Source organism: Schistocerca cancellata, chromosome 2 (assembly GCF_023864275.1).
Source record: "Schistocerca cancellata isolate TAMUIC-IGC-003103 chromosome 2, iqSchCanc2.1, whole genome shotgun sequence".
NCBI lineage: Eukaryota > Metazoa > Arthropoda > Insecta > Orthoptera > Acrididae > Schistocerca > Schistocerca cancellata.
The window spans coordinates 141,865,615-141,891,156 of record NC_064627.1 but is presented as its reverse complement, the minus strand read 5'-3'; the positions used below and the strand labels follow the sequence as shown (position 1 = coordinate 141,891,156).

The 25,542-nt window shown below is 41.2% G+C and overlaps 1 protein-coding gene across 1 annotated transcript in view; it reads left to right on the top strand.

Moving 5' to 3' along the window:
- LOC126161424 (integrator complex subunit 4) overlaps positions 1-25,542 on the top strand; it is a 134,775-nt gene that overhangs the window by 80,263 nt on the left and 28,970 nt on the right. Inside the window, exons 11-15 of the mRNA XM_049917223.1 lie at positions 1,649-1,784; positions 10,365-10,498; positions 12,819-12,992; positions 21,570-21,742; positions 24,094-24,258. Coding sequence (XP_049773180.1) covers positions 1,649-1,784; positions 10,365-10,498; positions 12,819-12,992; positions 21,570-21,742; positions 24,094-24,258 — 782 coding nt within the window. The remainder of the gene's footprint in view (positions 1-1,648; positions 1,785-10,364; positions 10,499-12,818; positions 12,993-21,569; positions 21,743-24,093; positions 24,259-25,542) is intronic.

The following is a 25,542-nucleotide window of genomic DNA, read 5'->3' as shown; positions in this document are numbered from 1 at the left end:
TTTCTAAAAGTATCATTGATTGGTTTTCTGCAAATGGTCTCACCCTTAGTTTTAAAAAGATCCGACATATTCAGTTCTGCACATCTAGGGGCACAACGCCAATTATAACAAATGACAATGAAATAAGAAATAGGGTGGAAATGTCAAAATTCTAAGGTCTCCACACCAATGAGAATTTAAATGCGAAAAAGCACATTTTGTAACTCCTAAAACAACTTGGTACAGCTACATTTGCACTTAGAATCATTGCAAATCTGGGGGCGAAACAGATCAGGAAGTTGACATATTTTTTACATTCTCATTCAACAATGTCATATGGAATAATGTTCTGGTGTAACTTATCTTTAAGAAAGACAGTCTTCATTGTTAAAAAATGTGCTGTAAGAATAATATATGCTGCTTATCCATGATTGTCTTGTAGAGATCTGTTTAAGGAATTGGGAATTCTGGCTACTGCTTCACAGTATAGTACATTTATTCCTTTATGAAGTTAGTTGTAAATAATTCACTGTAGTTCAAAAGGAACAATGATGCACATAATTACAATACCAGAAGGAAAAACAACGTTCATTACTCCACTTTAAGGTTTCCTTTGGCACAAAAAGAGTAGACAGTGCTGCAGCTAAAATTTTTGATAACTTACCCAGTGGTGTAAAATGTCTGAGAGGCAGCAAAAACAAACTGAAAAAGTCTCTCATTGACAATTCCTTCTATTCCGTAGAAAATGTTCTATTGCTGTAATGTGTAAAAGGCAGTGGGTGGGAATTACTAACTGATATCTGTATATATTTTTTAAAACTTATAAATGTTCAGGACATAGCCATCTTTACAAATTAATTTGCAATATGGATGTAAAGTGATTGTTCCATGTCATTATGATTTATCATACAAATGATCCCCGTGGAACATGAAATTAACTAACTAACTCCTTTTCAAAATCAGAAATATTACTCTTTTTGATGTTAGCTGTTCGCCATTTCATATGTGTCATTTAGATGATTTCTGCACTTTCCTTGTCACGTGGAATTAAAAAGTTTCATACAATCAGTTCAGATGTGATGAATAAGAGTTGAACAGTGTACAGCAGAGTGATTATTTATTGTAACATGATGATAATATTTGGATCTGGGATTTTAAACCAATATCTGAATTACAAATAATTTTATGTATTTTAAAAATACCTTAGTTCAAGGTAAGGATTCTGCAGTAGTATGTATTAAACCATTCAATAATTGGCTGTGTGGACAAGTACATACATCAGAGAAGGATGAGGATATTGGAACCCCATTAGCATTCTACCTAATAAAACGTGGTGATGTATATACCGAATTTAATAGTGTTTTATTTTGATGACACAGGAATTTGAATTGTTATCAGAAATCTTCCTTCCTTACAAAACCCTAGCAGTTGCAGATTGGTAACTAAAACCGAATGCTGGAGAAAAGCAGGGAACTAATCTTGTGTGATACATGCAACAACTGAACTAGATGCTCATGTAGCATCTGAGTATTAAGTTATATGCATTGACATTGCTGTTGCCTAAATGCCATTTTAGATAGCTTTCCAGTGTGTGCGCAGTGTTTGAGAATCTGTAGCCCTTGTGTCATTAATGAATCTAGTACATAATTAAATGCTGGTTATGTTACAGGATCGCAAGTCTACTTGGTGTTGCCTGCAGAAAGTTGGGCAGCAGCACCCAGAGTTGACACTAATTCTTGTGCCAGAACTGCTTGCCATACATCCATTCTTTGATATGCCAGAACCAGATGTTGAAGATCCAGCTTGTATCCTTGTCAGAAGAAACACTGTTATTTATCGTTACTGTTACCACCACAATAATTAATGGTAATACCACTGCTAATATTAGTGTGCACCATTTATAGTGAATAATCCATATATTGAAGATTACTGTTTGATTTGGGCGTATGACAAGGGAACATTGCAAAAATTCAGAGCAGCATCCTTCTTAACATTTAAGTTTTTTGTGAAAATGGAGGAAAGCTACCTTTCTTTGACATTATAGTTACACAAATACTAACAAAGAGATAGAGGGGCTGGCCAGTACTTACCTCAGCTCAGTACAGCCGATAGATACACACAAAACAAAACCGAAAATTTATGTTCCTAGCTTTCGGAACAAATGTTCCTTCATCAGGGAGGAGAGAGGGGAAAGAAAGGGAAGAAGGGAAAGGAGATTCAGTTACTCACAACCCAGGTTATGAAGCAACAGGGAAAGGAAAATAGGGAGGGTAGCAAGGATGGAGGCATGGTTGTCAGAGGGAAGCCAAAGATATTCTACTGTAAGTACTGTGCCAGCTTCAAACCAAAGAGGATGCATACAGAAGTAAAGAGGTATATAGTATAAAGATAAACACAACTATGCAGGATGAAAAGATGCGTGAATGGCTAAGAGGAAAGGGAAAGAGGAGAAGACTGAAGAGTAAATGGGAGTGAGGTTGTTTAACGTAGGTTCAGTCCAGGGGGATGGCGGGATGAAAGGATGTGTTGGAGTGCAAGTTCCCATCTCCGCAGTTCAGAGGGACTGGTGTTGGGTGGGAGAAGCCAAATGGCACATACGGTGTAGCAGGTTCCTAGGTCCCTAGAATTATGCTGCAGGGCATGCTCCGCTACTGGGTATTGGGCATCTCCTAGGCGGACAGTTCGTCTGTGTCCGTTCATGCGCTCAGCCAGTTTAGTTGTTGTCATGCCGATGTAAAAGGCTGTGCAGTGCAGGCATGTCAGTTGATAAATGACATGTGTAGTTTCACATGTGGCCCTGCCTTGAATTGTGTACGTTTTACCAGTAGCGGGGCTGGAGTAAGTGGTTGTGGGGGGATGCATGGGGCAGGTTTTGCAGCGGGGTCGGTTACAGGGGTAGGAACCGCTGGGTGGAGAAGGTAGTCTGGGAATATTGTAGGGTTTAACAAGGATGTTACGGAGGTTAGGGGGCCGACGAAAGGAAACTCTGGGTGGTGTGGGGAGAATTTTGTCAAGGGATGATCTCATTTCAGGGGTTGACTTGAGAAAATCATATCCCTGGCGGAGTAATTTGTTGATGTTTTCGAGGCCAGGATAATATTGGGTGACAAGGGGGATGCTTCTGTGTGGTCTGGGGGTAGGAACATTGTTGTTGGACGGGGAGGAATGTATTGCTCGAGAGATCTGTTTGTGGACAAGGTCTGCAGGATAGTTGCGGGAGAGGAAAGCACTGGTCAGGTTATTGGTGTAATTGTTGAGGGATTCGTCACTGGAGCAGATACGTTTGCCACGAATACCTAGGCTGTAGGGAAGGGAGCGTTTGATGTGGAATGGATGGCAGCTATCGAAGTGAAGGTACTGTTGTTTGTTTGTGGGTTTGATATGGACAGAGGTGTGGATGTGAGCTTCAACAAGATGAAGGTCAACATCCAGGAAGGTGGCTTGGGTTTTGGAGAAGGACCAGGTGAAATTCAGATTCGAAAAGGAGTTGAGGTTATGGAGGAAATTAAGGAGTGTTTCTTCACCATGAGTCCAGACCACAAAGATGTCATCTATAAACCTATACCAGGCCAGGGGAAGCAGCTGTTGGGCCTTCAGGAAAGCCTCCTCCATGCGGCCCATGAAGAGGTTGGCATAGGACGGAGCCATCCTGGTTCCCATGGCCGTTCCCCTGATTTGTTTGTAGGTCTGGCCTTCAAAAGTGAAGTAATTATGGGTGAGGATGAAGTTGGTAAGTGTGATGAGGAACGAGGTTTTTGGAAGATCTTCGGGTGGGCGTTGGGAGAGGTAGTGCTCAAGGGCAGAGAGACCATGGGTATGTGGGATGTTTGTGTAAAGGGATGTAGCATCTATGGTGACAAGAAAGGTTTCAGGTGGGAGAGGAGTGGGAATGGATTTGAGGCGTTCTAGGAAATGGTTTGTGTCTTTGATGTAGGATGGGAGTCTGCGGGTGATAGGTTGGAGGTGCTGGTCTACCAGAGCTGAGATACGTTCGGTTGGGGCTTTGAAGCCTGCTACAATGGGACGGCCAGGATGGTTCTCTTTGTGGATTTTGGGTAATAGGTAGAAGGTAGGGGTACGTGGCTCAGGTGGAGTGAGTAATTCTATGGAAGCCGTTGTGAGGCCTTGTGAGGGACCTTGGATTCTTAGGATTTTTTGCAGCTCAGTCTGGATGGAGGGAATGGGATCCTGGGTAACAGCTTTGTAGGTTGAGGTGTCGGAGAGTTGACGCAGTCCTTCTGCCACATACTCCACACGGTCAAGTACGACAGTTGTGGAGCCTTTATCCGCCGGGAGGATGACGATAGAGCGGTCTATTTTCAGCTCCTTAATAGCACGGGATTCAGCTGGGGTGATGTTGGGGGTTGTTGGGATGTTCTTCAAGAAGGACTGGGAGGCAACACTGGATGTGAGGAATTCCTGAAATGTCTGCAAGGGATGGTTTTGGGGGAGGGGAGGAGGATCCCTTTGAGAAGGCAGTCGGAACTGTTCTAGACAGGGTTCAACACTGGGTCTAGTATTTGGGGGCTGTGTTTGGGTAGTGAAGTGGTATTTCCAGTTGAGGTTCCGGGTGAATGAGAGGAGATCTTTAACCAGGGCAGTGTGGTTGAATTTAGGCGTGGGGCTAAAGGTTAAGCCTTTTGACAGAACAGATGTCTCTGGAGGAGAGAGGGATCTGGATGAGAGGTTTAGGACTGAATTGGGACTGGCGATATGTGGCATTTGACTGTGGTTATAGTTGAGATTTGGTCTGTGTGGGGTATGTGCTGGGATGGGGAGATTGAGTAGGGTGGCTAGGCTAGGTTTGTTGGCTATGAGGGGGGTTTGTTGAAGGTTCTGTTGTGGTTGGTGTTTGTGAGGGATAGGGAGAGGGACCCCACTTCTTAGGTGTTGCACTAGCACTGTGGATAGTTTTTTCAGGTGTTGTGTGGCATGGAACTCAAGTTTGCAGCTGGCTTCTAGGATGATGTTCTTGAGTGTGTTCTCCAAGCAAGGGTTTGAGAGGTGGAGGACTTTGAAGAGAGATAGGAGCTGTTGGGAGTGGTGGTTACATGAAGTAGTGTAGAGATTCAGGACAAGTTGGGTAAGGGCTAAGGATTGAAGGTTCTGGAAGTCCAGGAGAGACTGGTGGAAGGAGGAATTGCACCCGGAGATGGGAACTTTTAAGGTAAGCCCTTTAGGGGTAATTCCAAAGGTTAAGCAGGACCGGAGGAAAAGTATGTGGGATTGCAATTTGGCTACGGTGAATGCATTTCTATATGAGATTTTCCATTAATCATTTAGATCACCTATATGGTCCACATCCTTCATTGTTTTGTCCCTTTTGTTAGCTATCACTTACGTCTGTCATCTTAACATTTTCTCTTCTTCAGTGTTTTATATATCCATAAACAAATATTTTCGTCACCGACTGTGCTAGTTTCATCTTCCTCCTATTATCTTGTTCCGTTTATAGTCCTCTTCTCTTTTTTATTTATTGATTTATTTATTCTACATCCCATAGTTTTAACGTTCGTTATTCACTGTTTTCCAGCCAACAATCACTGCCAACAATCTCTTCCACACCTACCAGTATCATCCATTTCCGTCGATTTCTTGTTGCTGGCGATATTTTTGTGCCATTGGCTATCTTTCTCTGCCACAAGAAAATTTTTTTGGGACATTTTTGCGGCACGCGCGATCTTTTTGCGGCACGCGCGATCTTTTTGCGGCACGCGCGATCTTTTTGCGGCACGCGCGATCTTTTTGCGGCACGCGCGATCGCTTTTGCGGTACGCGCGATCTTTTTTGCGGTACGCGCGACATCTTTTGCAGCACGCGCGATCCTTTTTTCGCCACTCGCTATCTCTGTTTTTGAGCAACGTGTGTTCTTTTCCCCTGATCTGGACATACTTGCTTGGTCTGGTCAACTTTTTCCGTATTTTTCTTATTAGTGGTCTTCCTTTGGTATTGAACATTACCAACACAATTTCTTTCTTTCTCGTCCTTCCCTCCGCATTTTATTCCTTCTTATGACTACTATTTCAATTTTAGTTATTTAATTTCCCTACCCACCAGTTACCCACTATGTACCCTAATCCTATACCACATTATTTACATTCATTCCGGAAACATGCATTCACCGTAGCCAAATTGCAATCCCACATACTTTTCCTCCGGTCCTGCTTAACCTTTGGAATTACCCCTAAAGGGCTTACCTTAAAAGTTCCCATCTCCGGGTGCAATTCCTCCTTCCACCAGTCTCTCCTGGACTTCCAGAACCTTCAATCCTTAGCCCTTACCCAACTTGTCCTGAATCTCTACACTACTTCATGTAACCACCACTCCCAACAGCTCCTATCTCTCTTCAAAGTCCTCCACCTCTCAAACCCTTGCTTGGAGAACACACTCAAGAACATCATCCCAGAAGCCAGCTGCAAACTTGAGTTCCATGCCACACAACACCTGAAAAAACTATCCACAGTGCTAGTGCAACACCTAAGAAGTGGGGTCCCTCTCCCTATCCCTCACAAACACCAACCACAACAGAACCTTCAACAAACCCCCCTCATAGCCAACAAACCTAGCCTAGCCACCCTACTCAATCTCCCCATCCCAGCACATACCCCACACAGACCAAATCTCAACTATAACCACAGTCAAATGCCACATATCGCCAGTCCCAATTCAGTCCTAAACCTCTCATCCAGATCCCTCTCTCCTCCAGAGACATCTGTTCTGTCAAAAGGCTTAACCTTTAGCCCCACGCCTAAATTCAACCACACTGCCCTGGTTAAAGATCTCCTCTCATTCACCCGGAACCTCAACTGGAAATACCACTTCACTACCCAAACACAGCCCCCAAATACTAGACCCAGTGTTGAACCCTGTCTAGAACAGTTCCGACTGCCTTCTCAAAGGGATCCTCCTCCCCTCCCCCAAAACCATCCCTTGCAGACATTTCAGGAATTCCTCACATCCAGTGTTGCCTCCCAGTCCTTCTTGAAGAACATCCCAACAACCCCCAACATCACCCCAGCTGAATCCCGTGCTATTAAGGAGCTGAAAATAGACCGCTCTATCGTCATCCTCCCGGCGGATAAAGGCTCCACAACTGTCGTACTTGACCGTGTGGAGTATGTGGCAGAAGGACTGCGTCAACTCTCCGACACCTCAACCTACAAAGCTGTTACCCAGGATCCCATTCCCTCCATCCAGACTGAGCTGCAAAAAATCCTAAGAATCCAAGGTCCCTCACAAGGCCTCACAACGGCTTCCATAGAATTACTCACTCCACCTGAGCCACGTACCCCTACCTTCTACCTATTACCCAAAATCCACAAAGAGAACCATCCTGGCCGTCCCATTGTAGCAGGCTTCAAAGCCCCAACCGAACGTATCTCAGCTCTGGTAGACCAGCACCTCCAACCTATCACCCGCAGACTCCCATCCTACATCAAAGACACAAACCATTTCCTAGAACGCCTCAAATCCATTCCCACTCCTCTCCCACCTGAAACCTTTCTTGTCACCATAGATGCTACATCCCTTTACACAAACATCCCACATACCCATGGTCTCTCTGCCCTTGAGCACTACCTCTCCCAACGCCCACCCGAAGATCTTCCAAAAACCTCGTTCCTCATCACACTTACCAACTTCATCCTCACCCATAATTACTTCACTTTTGAAGGCCAGACCTACAAACAAATCAGGGGAACGGCCATGGGAACCAGGATGGCTCCGTCCTATGCCAACCTCTTCATGGGCCGCATGGAGGAGGCTTTCCTGAAGGCCCAACAGCTGCTTCCCCTGGCCTGGTATAGGTTTATAGATGACATCTTTGTGGTCTGGACTCATGGTGAAGAAACACTCCTTAATTTCCTCCATAACCTCAACTCCTTTTCGAATCTGAATTTCACCTGGTCCTTCTCCAAAACCCAAGCCACCTTCCTGGATGTTGACCTTCATCTTGTTGAAGCTCACATCCACACCTCTGTCCATATCAAACCCACAAACAAACAACAGTACCTTCACTTTGATAGCTGCCATCCATTCCACATCAAACGCTCCCTTCCCTACAGCCTAGGTATTCGTGGCAAACGTATCTGCTCCAGTGACGAATCCCTCAACAATTACACCAATAACCTGACCAGTGCTTTCCTCTCCCGCAACTATCCTGCAGACCTTGTCCACAAACAGATCTCTCGAGCAATACATTCCTCCCCGTCCAACAACAATGTTCCTACCCCCAGACCACACAGAAGCATCCCCCTTGTCACCCAATATTATCCTGGCCTCGAAAACATCAACAAATTACTCCGCCAGGGATATGATTTTCTCAAGTCAACCCCTGAAATGAGATCATCCCTTGACAAAATTCTCCCCACACCACCCAGAGTTTCCTTTCGTCGGCCCCCTAACCTCCGTAACATCCTTGTTAAACCCTACAATATTCCCAGACTACCTTCTCCACCCAGCGGTTCCTACCCCTGTAACCGACCCCGCTGCAAAACCTGCCCCATGCATCCCCCCACAACCACTTACTCCAGCCCCGCTACTGGTAAAACGTACACAATTCAAGGCAGGGCCACATGTGAAACTACACATGTCATTTATCAACTGACATGCCTGCACTGCACAGCCTTTTACATCGGCATGACAACAACTAAACTGGCTGAGCGCATGAACGGACACAGACGAACTGTCCGCCTAGGAGATGCCCAATACCCAGTAGCGGAGCATGCCCTGCAGCATAATTCTAGGGACCTAGGAACCTGCTACACCGTATGTGCCATTTGGCTTCTCCCACCCAACACCAGTCCCTCTGAACTGCGGAGATGGGAACTTGCACTCCAACACATCCTTTCATCCCGCCATCCCCCTGGACTGAACCTACGTTAAACAACCTCACTCCCATTTACTCTTCAGTCTTCTCCTCTTTCCCTTTCCTCTTAGCCATTCACGCATCTTTTCATCCTGCATAGTTGTGTTTATCTTTATACTATATACCTCTTTACTTCTGTATGCATCCTCTTTGGTTTGAAGCTGGCACAGTACTTACAGTAGAATATCTTTGGCTTCCCTCTGACAACCATGCCTCCATCCTTGCTACCCTCCCTATTTTCCTTTCCCTGTTGCTTCATAACCTGGGTTGTGAGTAACTGAATCTCCTTTCCCTTCTTCCCTTTCTTTCCCCTCTCTCCTCCCTGATGAAGGAACATTTGTTCCGAAAGCTAGGAACATAAATTTTCGGTTTTGTTTTGTGTGTATCTATCGGCTGTACTGAGCTGAGGTAAGTACTGGCCAGCCCCTCTATCTCTTTGTTAGTATTTGTTTCACATTTCTATATGAGATTTTCCATTAATCATTATAGTTACACAGTCAGCTTGACCTTTTGGTGTATTGCAAAATGACCCACATTAGGTGACAAGTGTATCGAAGTCATTTGATGTAATTTTTTTTTTTTTTTTTTAGAATTATTTTGATTATTATACTGCACTTTATGTCATTAGTGGTTCCTTTGACAGTTTTGAGAGCAAGATTTTGCAAACCACACCCTTAATTTCTGATTCTATCATTTCACCCCTTCCCCATTTTTTCTTTGCATCGTTGTCTTTTCCACCATTTTCAGAAAAACCTCTGAACTCATTTTTGACTGTCCACTCTGCCTTTTTCTTTAACGCAGTCATGAAACCGTTTTGCCTCTGTTTTCTCTTGGGCAAAATAGCCAAAGATTCTTTTATTAAACTGCCTCTATCAACACTCAGTAAATACCATTGAAGTAATATTATTCTTTTCCTCTTTAATTCTTTCATTTGATCTGTAGTTTGTAAAGTTATTTGTTATGTGTTAATTCAATCTTTCAATATGGTGCCCAAATTGTTCACAGTACATTCCTTTTTCTCCTATGGGGATTTCCAGTCACCTCCAGTGTTTTCTGTTGCATACAAATATGGAGATTTGCCGACTTCTGCTACTACCACCGAGATTATCATTATAGCCTGACAAATGTCCAAATAAATAAAATTATTGAATTTACATCTTTCAAAATTTTGCACACAACTTTTATAAGACAAATTGAATATATGTGTGATTAATTTCTCAGTCATATAAATACTATACCAGAACTAATATTTTACATTATTTTAAGTTGAAAAATATGAGTGATATGTCAAATCAAATGTAATCCCTAAATTACAGGTATTTTGATTGCAAAAATTGTTGTTATAATAAGAAATCTGGCCATCATTAACAGTACCTTTAGAAGTATTGTACCTTCCGAAACAATGTCGTCATTTTGCTAACGCACAGTGCAGTAATTTAAATTTATTTCATCCAAATGGATTAACGCTTCAGTTGTGTGAAAATTGCCAAGACCATATATTTCTTTAATGTTGAGTTAGATGTAAGTATTCTCATTCTCGTGCTAAACGCCGCACAGCATTGTCCTACAATGTTGCAGTTGTTTGAAGAACACACACTCAAGCATTATTGTTATCTCCGAGATACAATGCCTCATCTAGTTCCTGCACTCAAGGTATGTTTTGATCAGATTTATAATACAGTTTCTGTCATAGTATGATTAGTTTATTAGTCTGGTATTTGGATTGTGTATTATTATATTTTCATTATTAGTTTCTTGACATTTGTTTTCATGCAATTTATTCGTAGCGTAAACTTCATTGTTATTCTCTTACAAGAGAGAGAACGTTTTTGATGTTCTGGATACCTTATGGAGGACAGTGAGGCACATAACACGGTAATGAAAGAATTCAATTTTTTGTTTTAACTGAACTCTATTGTGGTTCTCCAGTTGATTTTTCTTTGTCTTTTCTTTCTAATAAATTTCTCTTCAAAATGAGAGTGAAAAGAAGTCTGGTAGGGGAGTATGTAAATAAAGTTATCTTCTTTTTTTCTTTTCTTTTGAAATGATGAAATGCAAACAGAATACTACCTGAAAGTGTAAACATGCTACAATGATGTGACAACACAACTGTTCATTAAACATTTCTTATTCACCTTACTTTGTTGTCTCAGAATGGTAAACCATATTAACTTGCAACCATACATTTTTTACATGCTATCATTTAACTTAGAAAGCTGAAGGCTTTAAGGAATTCTTAATGACTCCACTGCAATGGGAAAAAAAGGCTTTTACATGTGCATATCAGTCTCAATTGCCGTTTTACCTTCAATAAAGACAGATTGATGATTATGATATTGAAGTGAGTAGGAAAGAGAGTGCCTGATTAGGTGATATATTTCACATTTAAAGGAGTAAGAACCCGTAGGCCTTTCAGCCATAATTTCATATCTATCCCACGAATGCTCAGTTAAAGATCTCATTCAGTACAGTTGTGACCACCTATGTTTAATTATATGCTCACCAGCTATTGGTAGGAATTTTTGTTAGCAGTTACAGAAGCATATTGGATAACACACTACCATAATTAACTGGAGGAGACATTAGATGTGTTGAAAAGAACCAGAGGTACTCATTAGCATCTGTGGGATGTTGAGGGGGGAAGCATTATTGTTCCTTTGTGTGGTAAACCCATTAAATCACAATAATTTGAGTCGCATGATGCCTAAAACAATGGATGCTTTTAAATGTGTTTGAATGGAATCAATTTTTTGATGTGTCATTGGTGGAAAAGAGGTGAAATTCATCAACTGTGAGTATCCTTTTATTCCCTGGAAGTCACTATATCTCTCTGTGAACCATTCCTGAACAACTATCACAAGAAAACATATTTTTATCTTTCACTAAGGAGTTTGAGAGGATGCACTAGCAGATATATCTTCTAGGGAAATATTTGAAGATGCTGTGGAGGTAATTTTTTTAGAAAATATTGTATTTTCTCTTATGTTTTGTAGTGACCATTCCATATTTCTGAATAGCTTTCCCACTGGCAATTTTGAAGACTTTAGCAGCTGTTCTGGCACTAGAACATCACAAAAGTTTCTATTTTTACTACTGCTGATAATTGTAGTTGTCAAAGTTGCCCACCCACAATAATGTATGGGAATGATAGTAAAAAGGCAAAACCAGAGTATCATAATTGACAGAAACAGATTATGGAAGAACGTAAATCATATGACAAAGTATGGTGGCAGATAAGATTAGGCTGTAGAACATTATAATATAGATCGTTTTGAGGAGTGTTCTATGACCTGAAATGTGGTAATGATCAACAGTAATGAAGATGTGATCAGATATTTTGTATCTGAAGTTCAGCTCACAAGTAAAAGCAAAACAATTGTAGAATCAATGGTGCCAACATAAGTTTTGTGAATCTGGGAACTGTAAATTCACTTGCTTCCACTGGCTGGCCTCTTACAAAGTACCATTCACTACCACAAGTTTTCCTGCTATGTCAGGAAATAAGAAAATGAGAAAGAATAATATTATTGAGCTAGATTATCCTGAAAATGAAAAGCTTTAGTCTTTAAAGTACTTTGATTGAACTGACTATATGTGACCACATACTCCCATAAAAATGGTTTTGATTCCCTCCCCCTTCTGTATTCTGTATACAAATGGTTAGCCTTTTACTAAAACGATACCTTTTTAGATTTCCTAGGACTCGGATTGATCGGATTGAAGACTTTGTTTCTCATTGCTTTAATTTTCCACTTTGTCAGTTCGTGCAGTAAATCACGTAAGGACATGTGAACATTTGGCCACTCTAAAATAACAGGAATTCCACCAAGTGGTAACTGTCATTCAGAGACTGTAACTTCATACATACTTTTTTAAGGTTTGCGTCAGTGGTTTAATTTGTATGTTTGTTTGTTTATTGTTTTATAATTTGGTTGCTGTATGTACTTAACAGCCAGTAACTGTGATGTTACAGGTGGGAGGATCCTCTGGTGTTCGTGAGGTGGTTGCAGATGAGGAAGCCAATGCCACTGCTGTTAGATTTCTGGAAGCCATGGTTTCCCGACTCGAAGCTGCACGTCGAGGTCCTGCTCGTGTGCGAGCGGAGCTGTTGGCTGCTGCTCAGAGAGACCTTGCAAGGCTGGCAGAGGTCTGTTCACAGTGCACCTTTTCATGGCCATCTCCTAACTTTATATACATCAGCAATGTTTCCAACAGGACCTTTATTTAGGGACTTCAGTTTTTTGTTCACATGAAATATTACTCCCATATTATGTTGGATGGAACTTGTTTAGGTATAAGACACTAGAGATGTCACTATTATGTAAAATATGCATTTGTATTCTACAAAACGTATGGTATTATTGTAATTTTCAGTAGTAGCTTTTTTAAAAGATATTTACAACAAAAATGCACTGTCTGGTTAGGAAAACGTCATGTTTTGGAGAAGCATGAGAAAATTTATGGTCTTTATTAGGACTGACAAGCTAAATTATCACATTTTTGTCATTACATCCAAATTCCTAGCACAAGATAAGCACTTTGTGTGAACCTGTCATGATCTTCATTGAGTGTCATATATGGTAGCTTTTAACAAAGGAGCCAGTTTGTCAGAAAATTGACGGATTGGTGTATCAGTCAAACAGGAAGAAGTATAGCATGTGAAGCTGAAAAATGCATGCCTCATTGGTCCAATACAGTATCCATTTGTCTTGGAATGTTGTATCAGAGGTGCGTCATAAGATGGGTACGCCTTTGGTCTCGCCAACCTGCCAAATGTTTACTTTATTGTTAAAGTAACTAAAATGCTGAAATCCATGTATGAGCTTGGGATCATTTACGATGTGCAGCAGTACCTATCACCATTTGTTTATGTGACATGTCAAAATTTACGATTGGCTTTAGGGAGCCAATACTGCCCATGCTTTTGGTAGTCAAAAGAAAGGGGTGTGGTACATGATTGTGTATAAGGAAATTACAAAATTACAATTGTTAGCATTTAGTAATTGTAGCTCTGAATATAATGCTAAAATTTAGTTTAGGATCCCTTTTTTACTGAAAACTTTCAAAGAATAACAAATGTTTTGGAGACAAATGTTCTGTAGAACGTTTACATTAATTTCAGTTGTATGTATCATTCATATCAAGTTCAAAACAAAAGCTGTGTTGCACTGGGCAAGGAAATACCATTCCACACAGCACGTATTTTACGATCTAAGCCACTCAGTCAGTCAAAGAAGCAAGAAGCTTTTGGTTGATCATAGGTTTATTAAAATAACAGTTAGTATTGCATCACACTCTAGCCTCATGACTACCCATCTACATTTGAATTCAGAGATTCAGCATCAGACTAATTTAAATGTTACACATTTTACTTTATTTGCATGATTAAGTTATGAATTAAAATACGTAACTAGCTGTTGCAGATCCAAACTTTGTAAAATGATTGTCCACATATAAAAGCATACTAACATAGAGTAATTTGCACTTCTTACTTTGCGTCCGAGGGGTTCTGTTATAATTTGAAGTTATAATTTAAAACAAGTAACTGTCTGTTCACAGAAAATTACAGGCCTTTTTGTCTGTAATCCATATTTCCTAATGTGAAAGCACACTTCATTTAAAATTTACAGAAAGCAACAAAAAAAAATTCCAGAATGGAAGATAGGAGACGAGGTACTGGCAGAAGTAAGGCTGTGAGGACGGGGCATGAGTTGTGCTTGGGTAGCTCGGTTGGTAGAGCACTTGCCGACGAAAGGCAAAGGTCCCGAGTTCGAGTCTCGGTTCAAGACGCAGTTTTAATCTGCCCTGAAGCAACAAAAACATTATTGCCTCCAGCTACTGTCAAAAACCAATCTTCAGTTTATTTTCAAGTTGTGTGCATGCATTTATACTCTTAGTACATGGCTGTCATGATTTCAAAAAGATATTCAGAAACTGTGTTCTTCAAAACATTATACACAGACTTTATCAGTTTCAAAACAACAGCACAATGATTTCCCAAAACATGGCAGCTAGTAGCACGCATGGCGTTGCAGGAAGGGCTGAATAACATGTCCCTCTATGTATTCCCTACCTATCTGGGTTTTGGACTTTGATTCTCAGTAACTTTTCATGCAATGGAGCAGATTAGAATACAATACACTCGGTATTCTTTGACCAGCTGATAAGCTTCTTGATTACATAAGAAACGAAACTGGCGTGCAAGTAGATATGATGGTGTCAAATAATCATTTTAGCAGCAGTATGAGCCATAGGGCATTTAATTATTCTAGTGAGGGGACAGCACATTCAGTGGCATGCAGATTGACAACAGATAATAGTTTTGGATGAACCAAATTTCTTTTGAACTGTAATTACGGCTGCATAATCATTAGACGACAATTTACTACACTATGTGATCGGGAGTATCCTGACACCTGGATGAAAATGACTTACAAGTTCGTGGCACCCTCCATCGGTAGTGCTGGAATTGAATATGGTGTTGGCCCACCCTTGGCCTTGATGACAGCTTCCTCTCTCACAGGCATACTTTCAATCAGGTGCTGGAAGGTTTCTTGGGAAATGGCAGCCCATTCTTCATGGAGTGCTGCACTGAGGAGAGGTATTGATGTTGGTTGGTGAGGCCCGGCACGAAGTTGGCATTCCAAAACATCTCAAAGGTGTTCTATAGGATTCAGGTCAGGACTCTGTGCAGGCCAGTCCATTACAGGGATGTTATTGTCGTGTAACCCCTCCACCAGAGGCCGTGCATTATGAACAGGTGCTCGATCGTGTTGAAAGATGCAATCGCCATCCCTGATTTGCTCTTCAACAGTGGAAAGCTAGAAGGTGCTTAAAACATCAATGTAGGCCTGTGCTGTGATAGTGCCATGCAAAACAACAAGGGGTGCAAGGCCCCTCCATGAAAAACAACTACACAACCACACCACCCCATCTGTTGGCACCACACACGTTGGCTTTTTCGCCATCACTGCCATCGGATCGCCACATTGTGTACCGTGATCCATCATTCCACACAATATTTTTCCACTGTTCAATCGTCCAATGTTTACGCTCCTTACACATTTACCGGCATGATGTGAGGGTTCGCTCGACCATGAAATCAAAGTTTTCTCACCTCCCATCTAACTGTCCTAGTACTTGCAGTGGATCCTGATGCAGTTTGGAATTCCTCTGTGATGGTCTGGATAGATGTCTGCCTATTACACATTACAACCCTCTTCAATTGTTGGCAGTCTCTGTCTGTCAACAGACAAGGTCGGCTTGTACGCTTTTGTGCTGTAAGTGCCCCTTCTCGTTTCCACCTCAGTACCCCATCGTAAACAGTGGACCTAGGGATGTCTGCTTTGAGTTGCAGACTGCTAAACATTTAAGCGTTCAGACAAAAAAAGTCCTTCTTAGGAAATAGAAAACACACACATCACACAAGCACAACTCACACACGTATGGCCACTGTCTCCGGCCACTGTGCCCTGACTGTGACTGCATCTGATGTAAGCAGCAATATGAAGTGTGTGGTGGGGCTAAGGAGGAGGTGTGGAGTGGGGAGAAAGAGGGATAGCAGGTTAGGGGTGGGGAATGATGTTGTGCTGCCTGTGAGTGTGTGCAGGATCATGGTGGGGCAGGATAGGGCTGCTAGGTGCAGAGTAGGGAGAGGAGAGACATAGAGAAGGGGCAGACTTTGGCTTTGGCTTTGGCGGAATAGAAGGTGCGCGTAGTGCTTGGGTGGGAGTGGGTAAGTGAATAGGTAGGCAGAGAACAGGAACTAGTGAAGGTTGAGGCTGGAGGTGAAGCCCATCACATTCAGTAACTGAGTGGTCCAGTTGTCTCTTGGCCACAGTTTGGTAGTGGCTATTTGTGCAGACAGGCAGCTTGTTAGTACAAAACATGTACAAAACAGTACAGTGGTTGCAATTTAGTTTTTAGAGCACTTGGCTGCGTTCACAGATAGGCCTGCCTGTGATGACAGGATGGGAGATCCCCATGACAGGACTGGACTAGGTGGTAGTGGGAACATGTATGAGACAGGTCTTGCATCCATGTCTGTTGTGGCAGTATGAGCCATGAGTCAAGGGGTTGGAGTAGGAATGGAGAAAGGATGGACAAGCATATTGCATAGGTTCGGTGGATGACAGAATGCTATTGTGGGACGGGTGGGGAGGATATTGATAGAGAATACCTCCTTTCAGTGCATGAAAAGAGGTAGCCCTCACCAACCTAGTCCTGTAAAAGCATATAAATCAGGCCCAAACCTCTTCAAATTCCTGCACCCTATCTCCCAGACTGAAACCCTTGCCCTTCAGGAACGAAAACACGTGCACAATGCCACCTAAAAAAAACTCTCGAATCTGTTCAGCACCTACTCCTGCTGTGGGCTACCAGTATCCACCACCTCTACAATAGCCTGTAATATCTCCTGCATCCCCTCATAGCTAATTAACCCATCCTTGCAGACCAACTACATCTGTGACACCCTCAGAAACTCCCTCCCACTACCATACAGAATCAAAAGGCTAAACAGACCGATAACACAGTCATGAAACTTTCCTCCAAAAGCCTCTGCCCCACAGAAATATCAGTCCTTTCCAAAGACCTTACCTTTTGTCCCATCTCTTCTTCTACTAGTCCCTATAGTGGAAACATTTTTTCACCACCAATCCTTCCAATCAGGCTCAATCCAAAACTGTTATTGAAACCTGCCTGACTCAGTTCACTCCTCCAACCAACCATGTTTCACCCCATATTAACTTTCCAGAATTTCCTAACCTTGAACCTTACTTCACCATCATTCCCCGAATCAGTCACTCACCATGGAAATGCAATCTACTACCTAAAAACCGATCCTGACCTGATAATCCTTTCTGCTAACATAGGTGCTGTTGTTATGAACCTCAGGGGTTACCTGGCAGAGGACGTCACCAACTGTTAGATATGTCCTCCTACTCTGCTACCAGTGACTCCATTCCAGAAATCCAACAGGATCTCCCTTCTCAAATCCTAAGGCCCATCCCAGATCATGTCTCCAAAGTTCTGTCCCCTCTCGTCCCCACAACTCCTGCACTACTACCTTCTATGCGCTTTCAAAAGTCCATAAACCTAGCAACCCAGAATGCCAGTTTGTGGTCGATTACTGTGTCCCCGCAGAGAGAATCTCTGATCTTGTGTACCAAAACCTTCAGCCTATTATCAGTAACCCTCCCTACCACATGACGCCTTGCTCATCAGTGTCAATGCCAGCTCCCTTTCACTAACATCCCCAATGCTCATGGCCTTATCACCATTGAACACTACCTTTCCCAATACCCAACTGAATCCAAACCCACAATCTGCTTCCTAGTCACTATGACCAACAATATCCTCACCTGCAATTGTTTCTCCTTTGAAGGCATCACTTGCAAACAAATCTATGGTACAGCAATGCACACATGCATGACGTCTTTCTATTTCTGAAGAAGGAATACTCTCAACATCATCTGCTGTCTTGATAGAAGGGGAAGGGAATTCAACAAGACCACATGTTTTCAGAATTCCCAAACCACATTTGTAACAAAATGGATACCTATCATTTCCCAAACTGCAGAGCCTATTCGCATTTGCTGACTTGTGTTTACCTGTCAGCACTGTGACTTTGGATCAGAGTAATGTAGAAGTTGCCACAAAATGCATAATCTCTCTTTGTGGTTATGATGCTTTTTATGAAAAAGCGTATTTTTTTTAACAATAATGTGAACATGAACATGTAGGCCAAACTGAAATGTTTCATATGCTACAGTGTTGTTATTGTAGGCTGTAGCTTAGTTTTTTATTTGGTGTGTGTGTAAAGACATGTTCTATCTCTTTCAGTCAAATTATATATAGTTGAAAGTGCTTTCTCCTGAAAGCCCATGTGCTTTTGTTTTGTATTACACAATTCAGTAACATTAATGTAACCACCACCTGTGTTTGATATTAACATGCAATAATCTCTCACAGACAGATGGTGGCAGAACTAGCAGTGGAGCATTTAGAAAATGTGTCCTGGAGAGGGAGGGTGGAGGTTGTGGAAATCAGTACAGTTGTTGGTGTAATGCGGGAATGGAAAGCAATCTGTCTGTCATCCAAAAGGGCACGATTCTTGGCTTTCGGGTCAAGGGTCAAAGTCTTTTTTGAAAGTTTGTAAACTGATCACGCACCGCTGTTGTTACAGTATACTGTACATGGCAAAATGCCACTATCTAAAGCCAGCACCAAGGCAACTGTGGTGCACCACGGGCTGTAGATGACAGGTGTGAGCAATGACTGCAGAGATGAGTACAGGTGAACAGATGTGCAATTGTTGAGCAACTGACTACCCAGATGGACCAAGGGGCTATTAACAGTGTCTCTTCAATGACCGTTCAACGAATGTTGCTGTGTATGGGACTCTGCACCAGGCACGTGGTCCACCCACCAATGCTGACTGCTGTCCATCGATGATGAAGGCTGAAATTTCCGCACTAATACCGCAACTATATTTCCATTGTGTGGCAGTAGGTGGCCTTTTCAGATGAATCACGTCTTATGATCCATTGGGCAGATGACTTTTGGCATGTAAGGCCCTGCAACAATTGTCATAAGGGTCCAGACCAGAAGAGGGAGCACTATAGTGTGGGGAATGTTTTCATCACATTACCTGGGTGATTTAGTCATTCTGGAAGGCACAATGAATCAACACAACTATCCATCTACCCTTTGGGGGTAATGCCAAACCATTCATGCAATTTGTTTCTTCCTTGGCACAATGGCACCAACCAGCAAAACAGTGAAACTTGTCACATGGCTGGTAGCGTACAGGCATGATTCGAAGAGCACCAGGATAACTTTACCACATTCCCATGGCCATCAAACTCCCTGAATTTGAAACCAATTGAGAATACGCAGGACCACCTCTGTCGGGCTGTTCACACCAGGGATCCTTAGCTAAGAAACTTAGTGCAGTTGGTCATGGCACTGGAATTAGCATGCTCTACATCCCTTTCGGAACCATCCAGAACCTCATTGTCTCTCTTGCTGCACATATGCACTACAATAGGTCGTCATTTAGGCTTTTGGCAGGTGCTCACATAATTTGACTGGACTGCGTATTTCCTTCATTATACCAATATATTTCTGTATTCCTCTAATTGTCTCTCTCACTCTCCCTCCCTCCCTCCCTCCCTCCCTCCTCCCCCTCCTCTCTCTCTCTCTCTCTCTCTCTCTCTCTCTCTCTCTCTCTCTGTGTGTGTGTGTGTGTGTGTGTGTGTGTGTGTGTGTGTAACATCATTGAGATTATTTAGTGATGGGGAATCTTTAGTGGAATACAAATATTCGAGGAGGTAAGTTAACAAAGTATAGTTGAAATGTTGATTCTTTGATAGGGGCATGAACAAGGCTGATAATGTTTTTAAGCTTTCGTACAAAGTTCCTCTTCAGAGCTAATTACTGCATCTCTTTCTTGCTGTTTTCCCCCTTGATATAAATGTCTGATTAGGAAGACACTTGGAAAAAATGTCATGTCTCCTCAGTACTGAATATATTCCGTGGCACATAATTTGCCAGCAAATTCCCTAGTTCATTTTCCCAGGCTAAACAAAGTGTCTCACCAACACACTAATATTCTCCATATATTTTCTTAAAAGTTGTATCATGTCTCTCTCATTTTTAGGATTCTGTTCTTCAGTTGGTAAAAATGGAACCCGTATAGGATCACTTTGTTCTCCGTCTGTCTTACTGTTAAAAACCCATTTTCTCAGGAAAGAGTAGATATATCAAGTTGAAATTTGTGTCACAGATATACGGCCCCTTGGCAGTGTAAAAATTGAAGTTTCCAAGTCAACCCAGTCAAAAGATACGGCCATGAATGTCACATTTTTTGATACTCGCAAACTCACTCATCAGAACCTATAGGGTTCTTCCCATTGGCCTAGAACCATAAAATTTGCCAAGAAATGAGCTTTCGTAGCACAGCTAAAGGAAAAAATTAGAATATTTTTAATTTGTAGGTATATGGGGGAAAAATATCATTTGTTGTCCAACCGTCTGTCTATTTGTCTGTTAAGACTCCTTTTTCTTAGGAATACATAGATGTATCAAGTTGAAAGTTACACTTTTGAACTCATTTTTACAACTGATTTATATATTGAATTGTGTTAACCATTGTTGAGTGCAATATAGAAGTGAATGGCAACTACACACTACTGTGTGATAGACAGCCATGACTTTGAATTGTATTGTGTTTGCTGTTAGTCTATCTTGACAGTCACTTTCATTTATTGAGTGCTCAAAACCCATAAAATTTCTTTGATTTGTCAAGATTGCCTGTATGAAGATTTGAATGTCCAGTAGGCAAATGTATTGAGTAAACAAGATGAACAGAATTTGACAGTTTGGGAATAATCATTGTTGAAAGGTATGGTTTACTTTAGGCTTCTGCTTTCATTTCTCTCCATATCATTATGCCATTAGCAAATACTGCAGTGCAAATAATTATGGTTCCTTCCGCTTTACCATTAATTGAACCAATGAAATAAAAGTTTAGAAGCATTTTATAAGGCAAGCTGTGGGGGCATTTTCACTATCATCAGTTGTGCTGTTTCTCATTCATTTGAGAAAGCTCATGGAATTAAACCCATTGGTTTCATTGATGAACTTTTTTTATTTTTCAATTAAAGTCACAGTTAAAGTGTGTCAGTATACTTGTTTTACTTTTTAATGTTTATTATTGCAGGTTGGTGGTGCAGCTGGTGATGCTGCTCGTATGTCAGCTCTTCATGTCAACTGCCAAGTTATGCTGGCACGTGTGCTAGAGTCTCGCCTGTGGGCTAGTCCAGGAGCGCTTGCCAGCCAACAGGGCGCTGCTGTCCGCACAAACATCACACAGCTCCTGCATGACTGTCTTAGGTGAGCAACTGTCTGTGAAAACATGAAACTTTGTTGTATATAAATATTGTAAACACATACATTGAAGAATAGTTTATGTAAATGAGGACTACTTGTTGGGCAGTAGAAGTATAATGATTGAACTCAGGAATTTCAGGACTCAGAACCACAAGTTCATTCTTTGGGACAGTGAAAGAGGAGCTGTAGGATGATGGAGCTGTTGCTTTGTCAAAAAGGAAGAAGGAAAGAGAAACTCAAGGACAGTGGCGAAAAAAACTGTGCACTACAGTAAGAGAAGCAGCCCAGTACCATGTTCATATACTGCCATCTAATGCAGTGAGTGTGGCATGGCAATTACTTTATCTTGTTTAGAAGTGCTCACATTGAAAGTTAGTGCATCATATAAAACAATGAGTGATGTGTAGCTGCATGGAAAGTAATGAACATGGCTCAAATAAACATTCTTACAAGTTTGTTTTACCTTTCAGCCTATTGTTAAAGCAACAACACGGAATAACTGATTTTTCCAGTTTTTGGTCAGTTGGCATGCTTGACTATGTGCACCTGTGAATTTCAGGGGAGTAATGGGCTTTCAGCTGCTTCAGATGAACATTAAACTGAAATAATACTGCATAAGTCAATGATAGGTGCAGTGGTTGGCAGCTGCCAATCACACTCTCACAAAAAACTTTGTTTTTATACACTACTTTCAAGTGAGCAGCAGATCCTTTTTTTAAAAAAAGATTGTTTTGTGAAACACTATCCAATTCCATCAACTGAAGTCTAGTCTTTAGAACTGCCTACCGGTATGGAGAGATAAGTAACAAACAGTAACAATGTGCTGTGGCTGCACACACTTTTTCGTTTGCTTGGCAAATCAACACAGACACTGTACTGCTTCTTCAAAGATGCTATGTTGTTAAATCCTCTGTAATGGTTTATTCTCATGTATTCAGTAATTATAATTTTTCAACTGCTGTAGAAATTTTTGTTCACAACAGAAATATCAAATAAATTTAACCACTATTACGATAAGTTGAAACTTTTAGTTTAGAGTTTAGAATAAAACAATTATATTACGTCTTGTATTGATTTTTGGGTTATGGGAGGCTCTCTGTTCCAAGTCCCAGTCCAGGACACAGTTATTATCTTCAGAAAGATTCATTTCAGCAATAGGCCATGGCCAAGCCACTTTTATGTAACGTTTGTACAACATGTGTTAGCCTAGCAAGACTGAGCTGGGCCATAATGCATGGTTGTGTAGTTATGAGGGTAAGAATATTACCCTGAAAACCAGCCTGAACGCAGTTTTTGTCTGCCATATTGGTTCAGTACTTCAAGGTATTTCATATAAACTGGAAGTACTAAATAGTTCTGGCACACACATGCAGGAACCACATTTTACATTTTGACACTTTACATTATGACTAAAGACAGCACAGAAAAAGGAATTGTTATGTTGCAATATTGTGTGATTTTTCTGTAAAAATCTAAACTCACAAAGTATTAATGTAATTTTGTTGTGTAAGGAACAGCATCACATAGTTTGTTGTGGCGTATTAAACTTATTTACTGTTTTTAATGCAGTTGTATGTAGTTTCCTGGAATATTTTTCACATTCTTTTCATCAAGCGTCTCTGTGTGTGTCTCTGCCAATCTGTTTTCTCAGTCTGTACGACCCATAATGTTGACATAATTGACTGCCCCACTGTCACTTTTAATATCCCACATTTTCATACCTGACCAGTTGCATTAATTAATTGTTGCTTTGCCTTCTCATATTTGGCTACCTCTCACATGATACTGGATGTTGAACAGATTTTCCCTCTGAACATTTGATAAGTTCAGTTTTCCCACTCTTTCCTTGACATGCAACCTCTGATTTCAAAAGCTGATGTGAATAATGCTTTTCTATGTTTTAATTTCTTTTCTGTTGCTTACCAATTTGATGAAGAGACATATGGAGATACCGAAGAAACGAGCTACAGTTGTGTCCTAGGTTCTACAGAATTTTACTGGTTCCCCTTTGGTCCCAAGATGAGTTTTGTAGAAACTGAATCTAGGGTACAAAACAGACAGTTCCAGAATGCCTGTGAAATGCTGTGTTGAGTTGAGAGGTAACTGGCCTACTGAAACCTCATCCTCCTCTACCTCCCCCCCCCCCCCCCCCCCACACACACACACACCCTCTTTTCCCCTTCCGTATATATTTATACAATATGTAACAACACCTGTTTACTAATAGTGTCTTGTACTCCTTTTTTACATTTATGTGTTGGAAGTTTTGTATTGTATGTATTGAACCTACCACTTGAAAATATTGATACAAACATTTTTTTAACTTGTCTTTTTAACCACCATTGTCATTGCAGGTTACAGTATCTTTTCATAGGAGTGAGTGAAGACGACTTGGCACTTGTAAAGCAGTTGAAGTTAAAGGCACTAGCTTTACAGCTAGTATACATAGTACGTTGCAGTAATTCATCTGCACTTGCTCTTTGTGACCACTTCCTTGAGCAAGTTGAGGATGTGCACAGGTAAATTTTCACTTGAAAATTTAAATTATGTAATGAATAATGAAACTAGATTTTGTTTTGAAATCTACATGATAGCATACTGCTCCCTATCCTTGTTGTTTGCCTTTAAAACCAAATCATGGTAGCTGTTGTATGATACTTTTGTATCTGCACTGTCATGACAACGCTGCTACTCCACTCTGTTAGTGCGGGCACTTTACTAGCTGATGGTGGCACAATAATGACAGGGAGCAGACCCTCATGAGAAGAAAGCTTTGTGAGTCAATCTATTGGAAGCAGAAAGTCCAAACCCTCATGCAGACATGCATGGCATAAGCACTGGGGTGCTAGGCTTACAGCTGCCTGCAGGTAAACATCTTTGGGGTACAATCAGAAGTACCCATTACAGTAACACAGTTTTGTTGCTGGGTCATTTAAGTGGGCAGTGCAGAAAGGATCCCTTCATTCCAGTTTGTGTTTGCAGTGACCTCCTTAATATTTCTTTCTTATTCTCACTGAGATGTGTAACATCAAAGACAAAAAGCTATACGACTACTTTTTGTCTCAAGATATCATTTTTTGCTAACATAGATAATTTGCATTTAAAAATATTTGTTTGCTTTGGATTTCTCAGATATTTGAACTAGTATAAAATCCCTGAACGTCCAACTCAGTGCCATTATTTAAAAGATATGACATTTAAAATGTTGCTTGCTGAACTGAGCACTGCATCCTTATCTACTTGTTTGGACCTCTGCCAGGGCTTGGGTTACCAGAGTAGCCTACCTTGATCTGTGGTGAACATTCTAGAGTGATTTCTGCAATGTCTTCTTCTGCCACTCTAAGATTTTTTCCCCACTGAGACGAACATTATTGTTAGCATAAAAATTAGTTTCAGACTTTGAACCTTCACTGCGAAGTTGTGGTAGTTACAAATCCACAGAGATGTAAACATGGTTTTTCCTTTAATAGTTTCTGATTCAATTCTGGTAACCCATTTAGAAAGTTATGTGTTGCTTTCAATATACACCAGTAGCGTGGTGTCCCTTCATGTGGGTTGTCCAGCAAAGAAGTCCCTGATTTCAAAATTATATATCTTGAAAACTAAGATTGATAGATGAGTGCAACAAATGATATGTTTATTGGGAAAGCTATAATGACTTTAGCAGTAATTGTACAGAAGTTTCAAAATAGTTTGAAAAGCTGGTAACGGATAGGTTGTAATTGCAAATATAGTGCCTGTAAATAGTGCACTGCAACTCGGAGCAACTAGTTCCACAAGTGAAGCATGAAAGGAGGTTAACA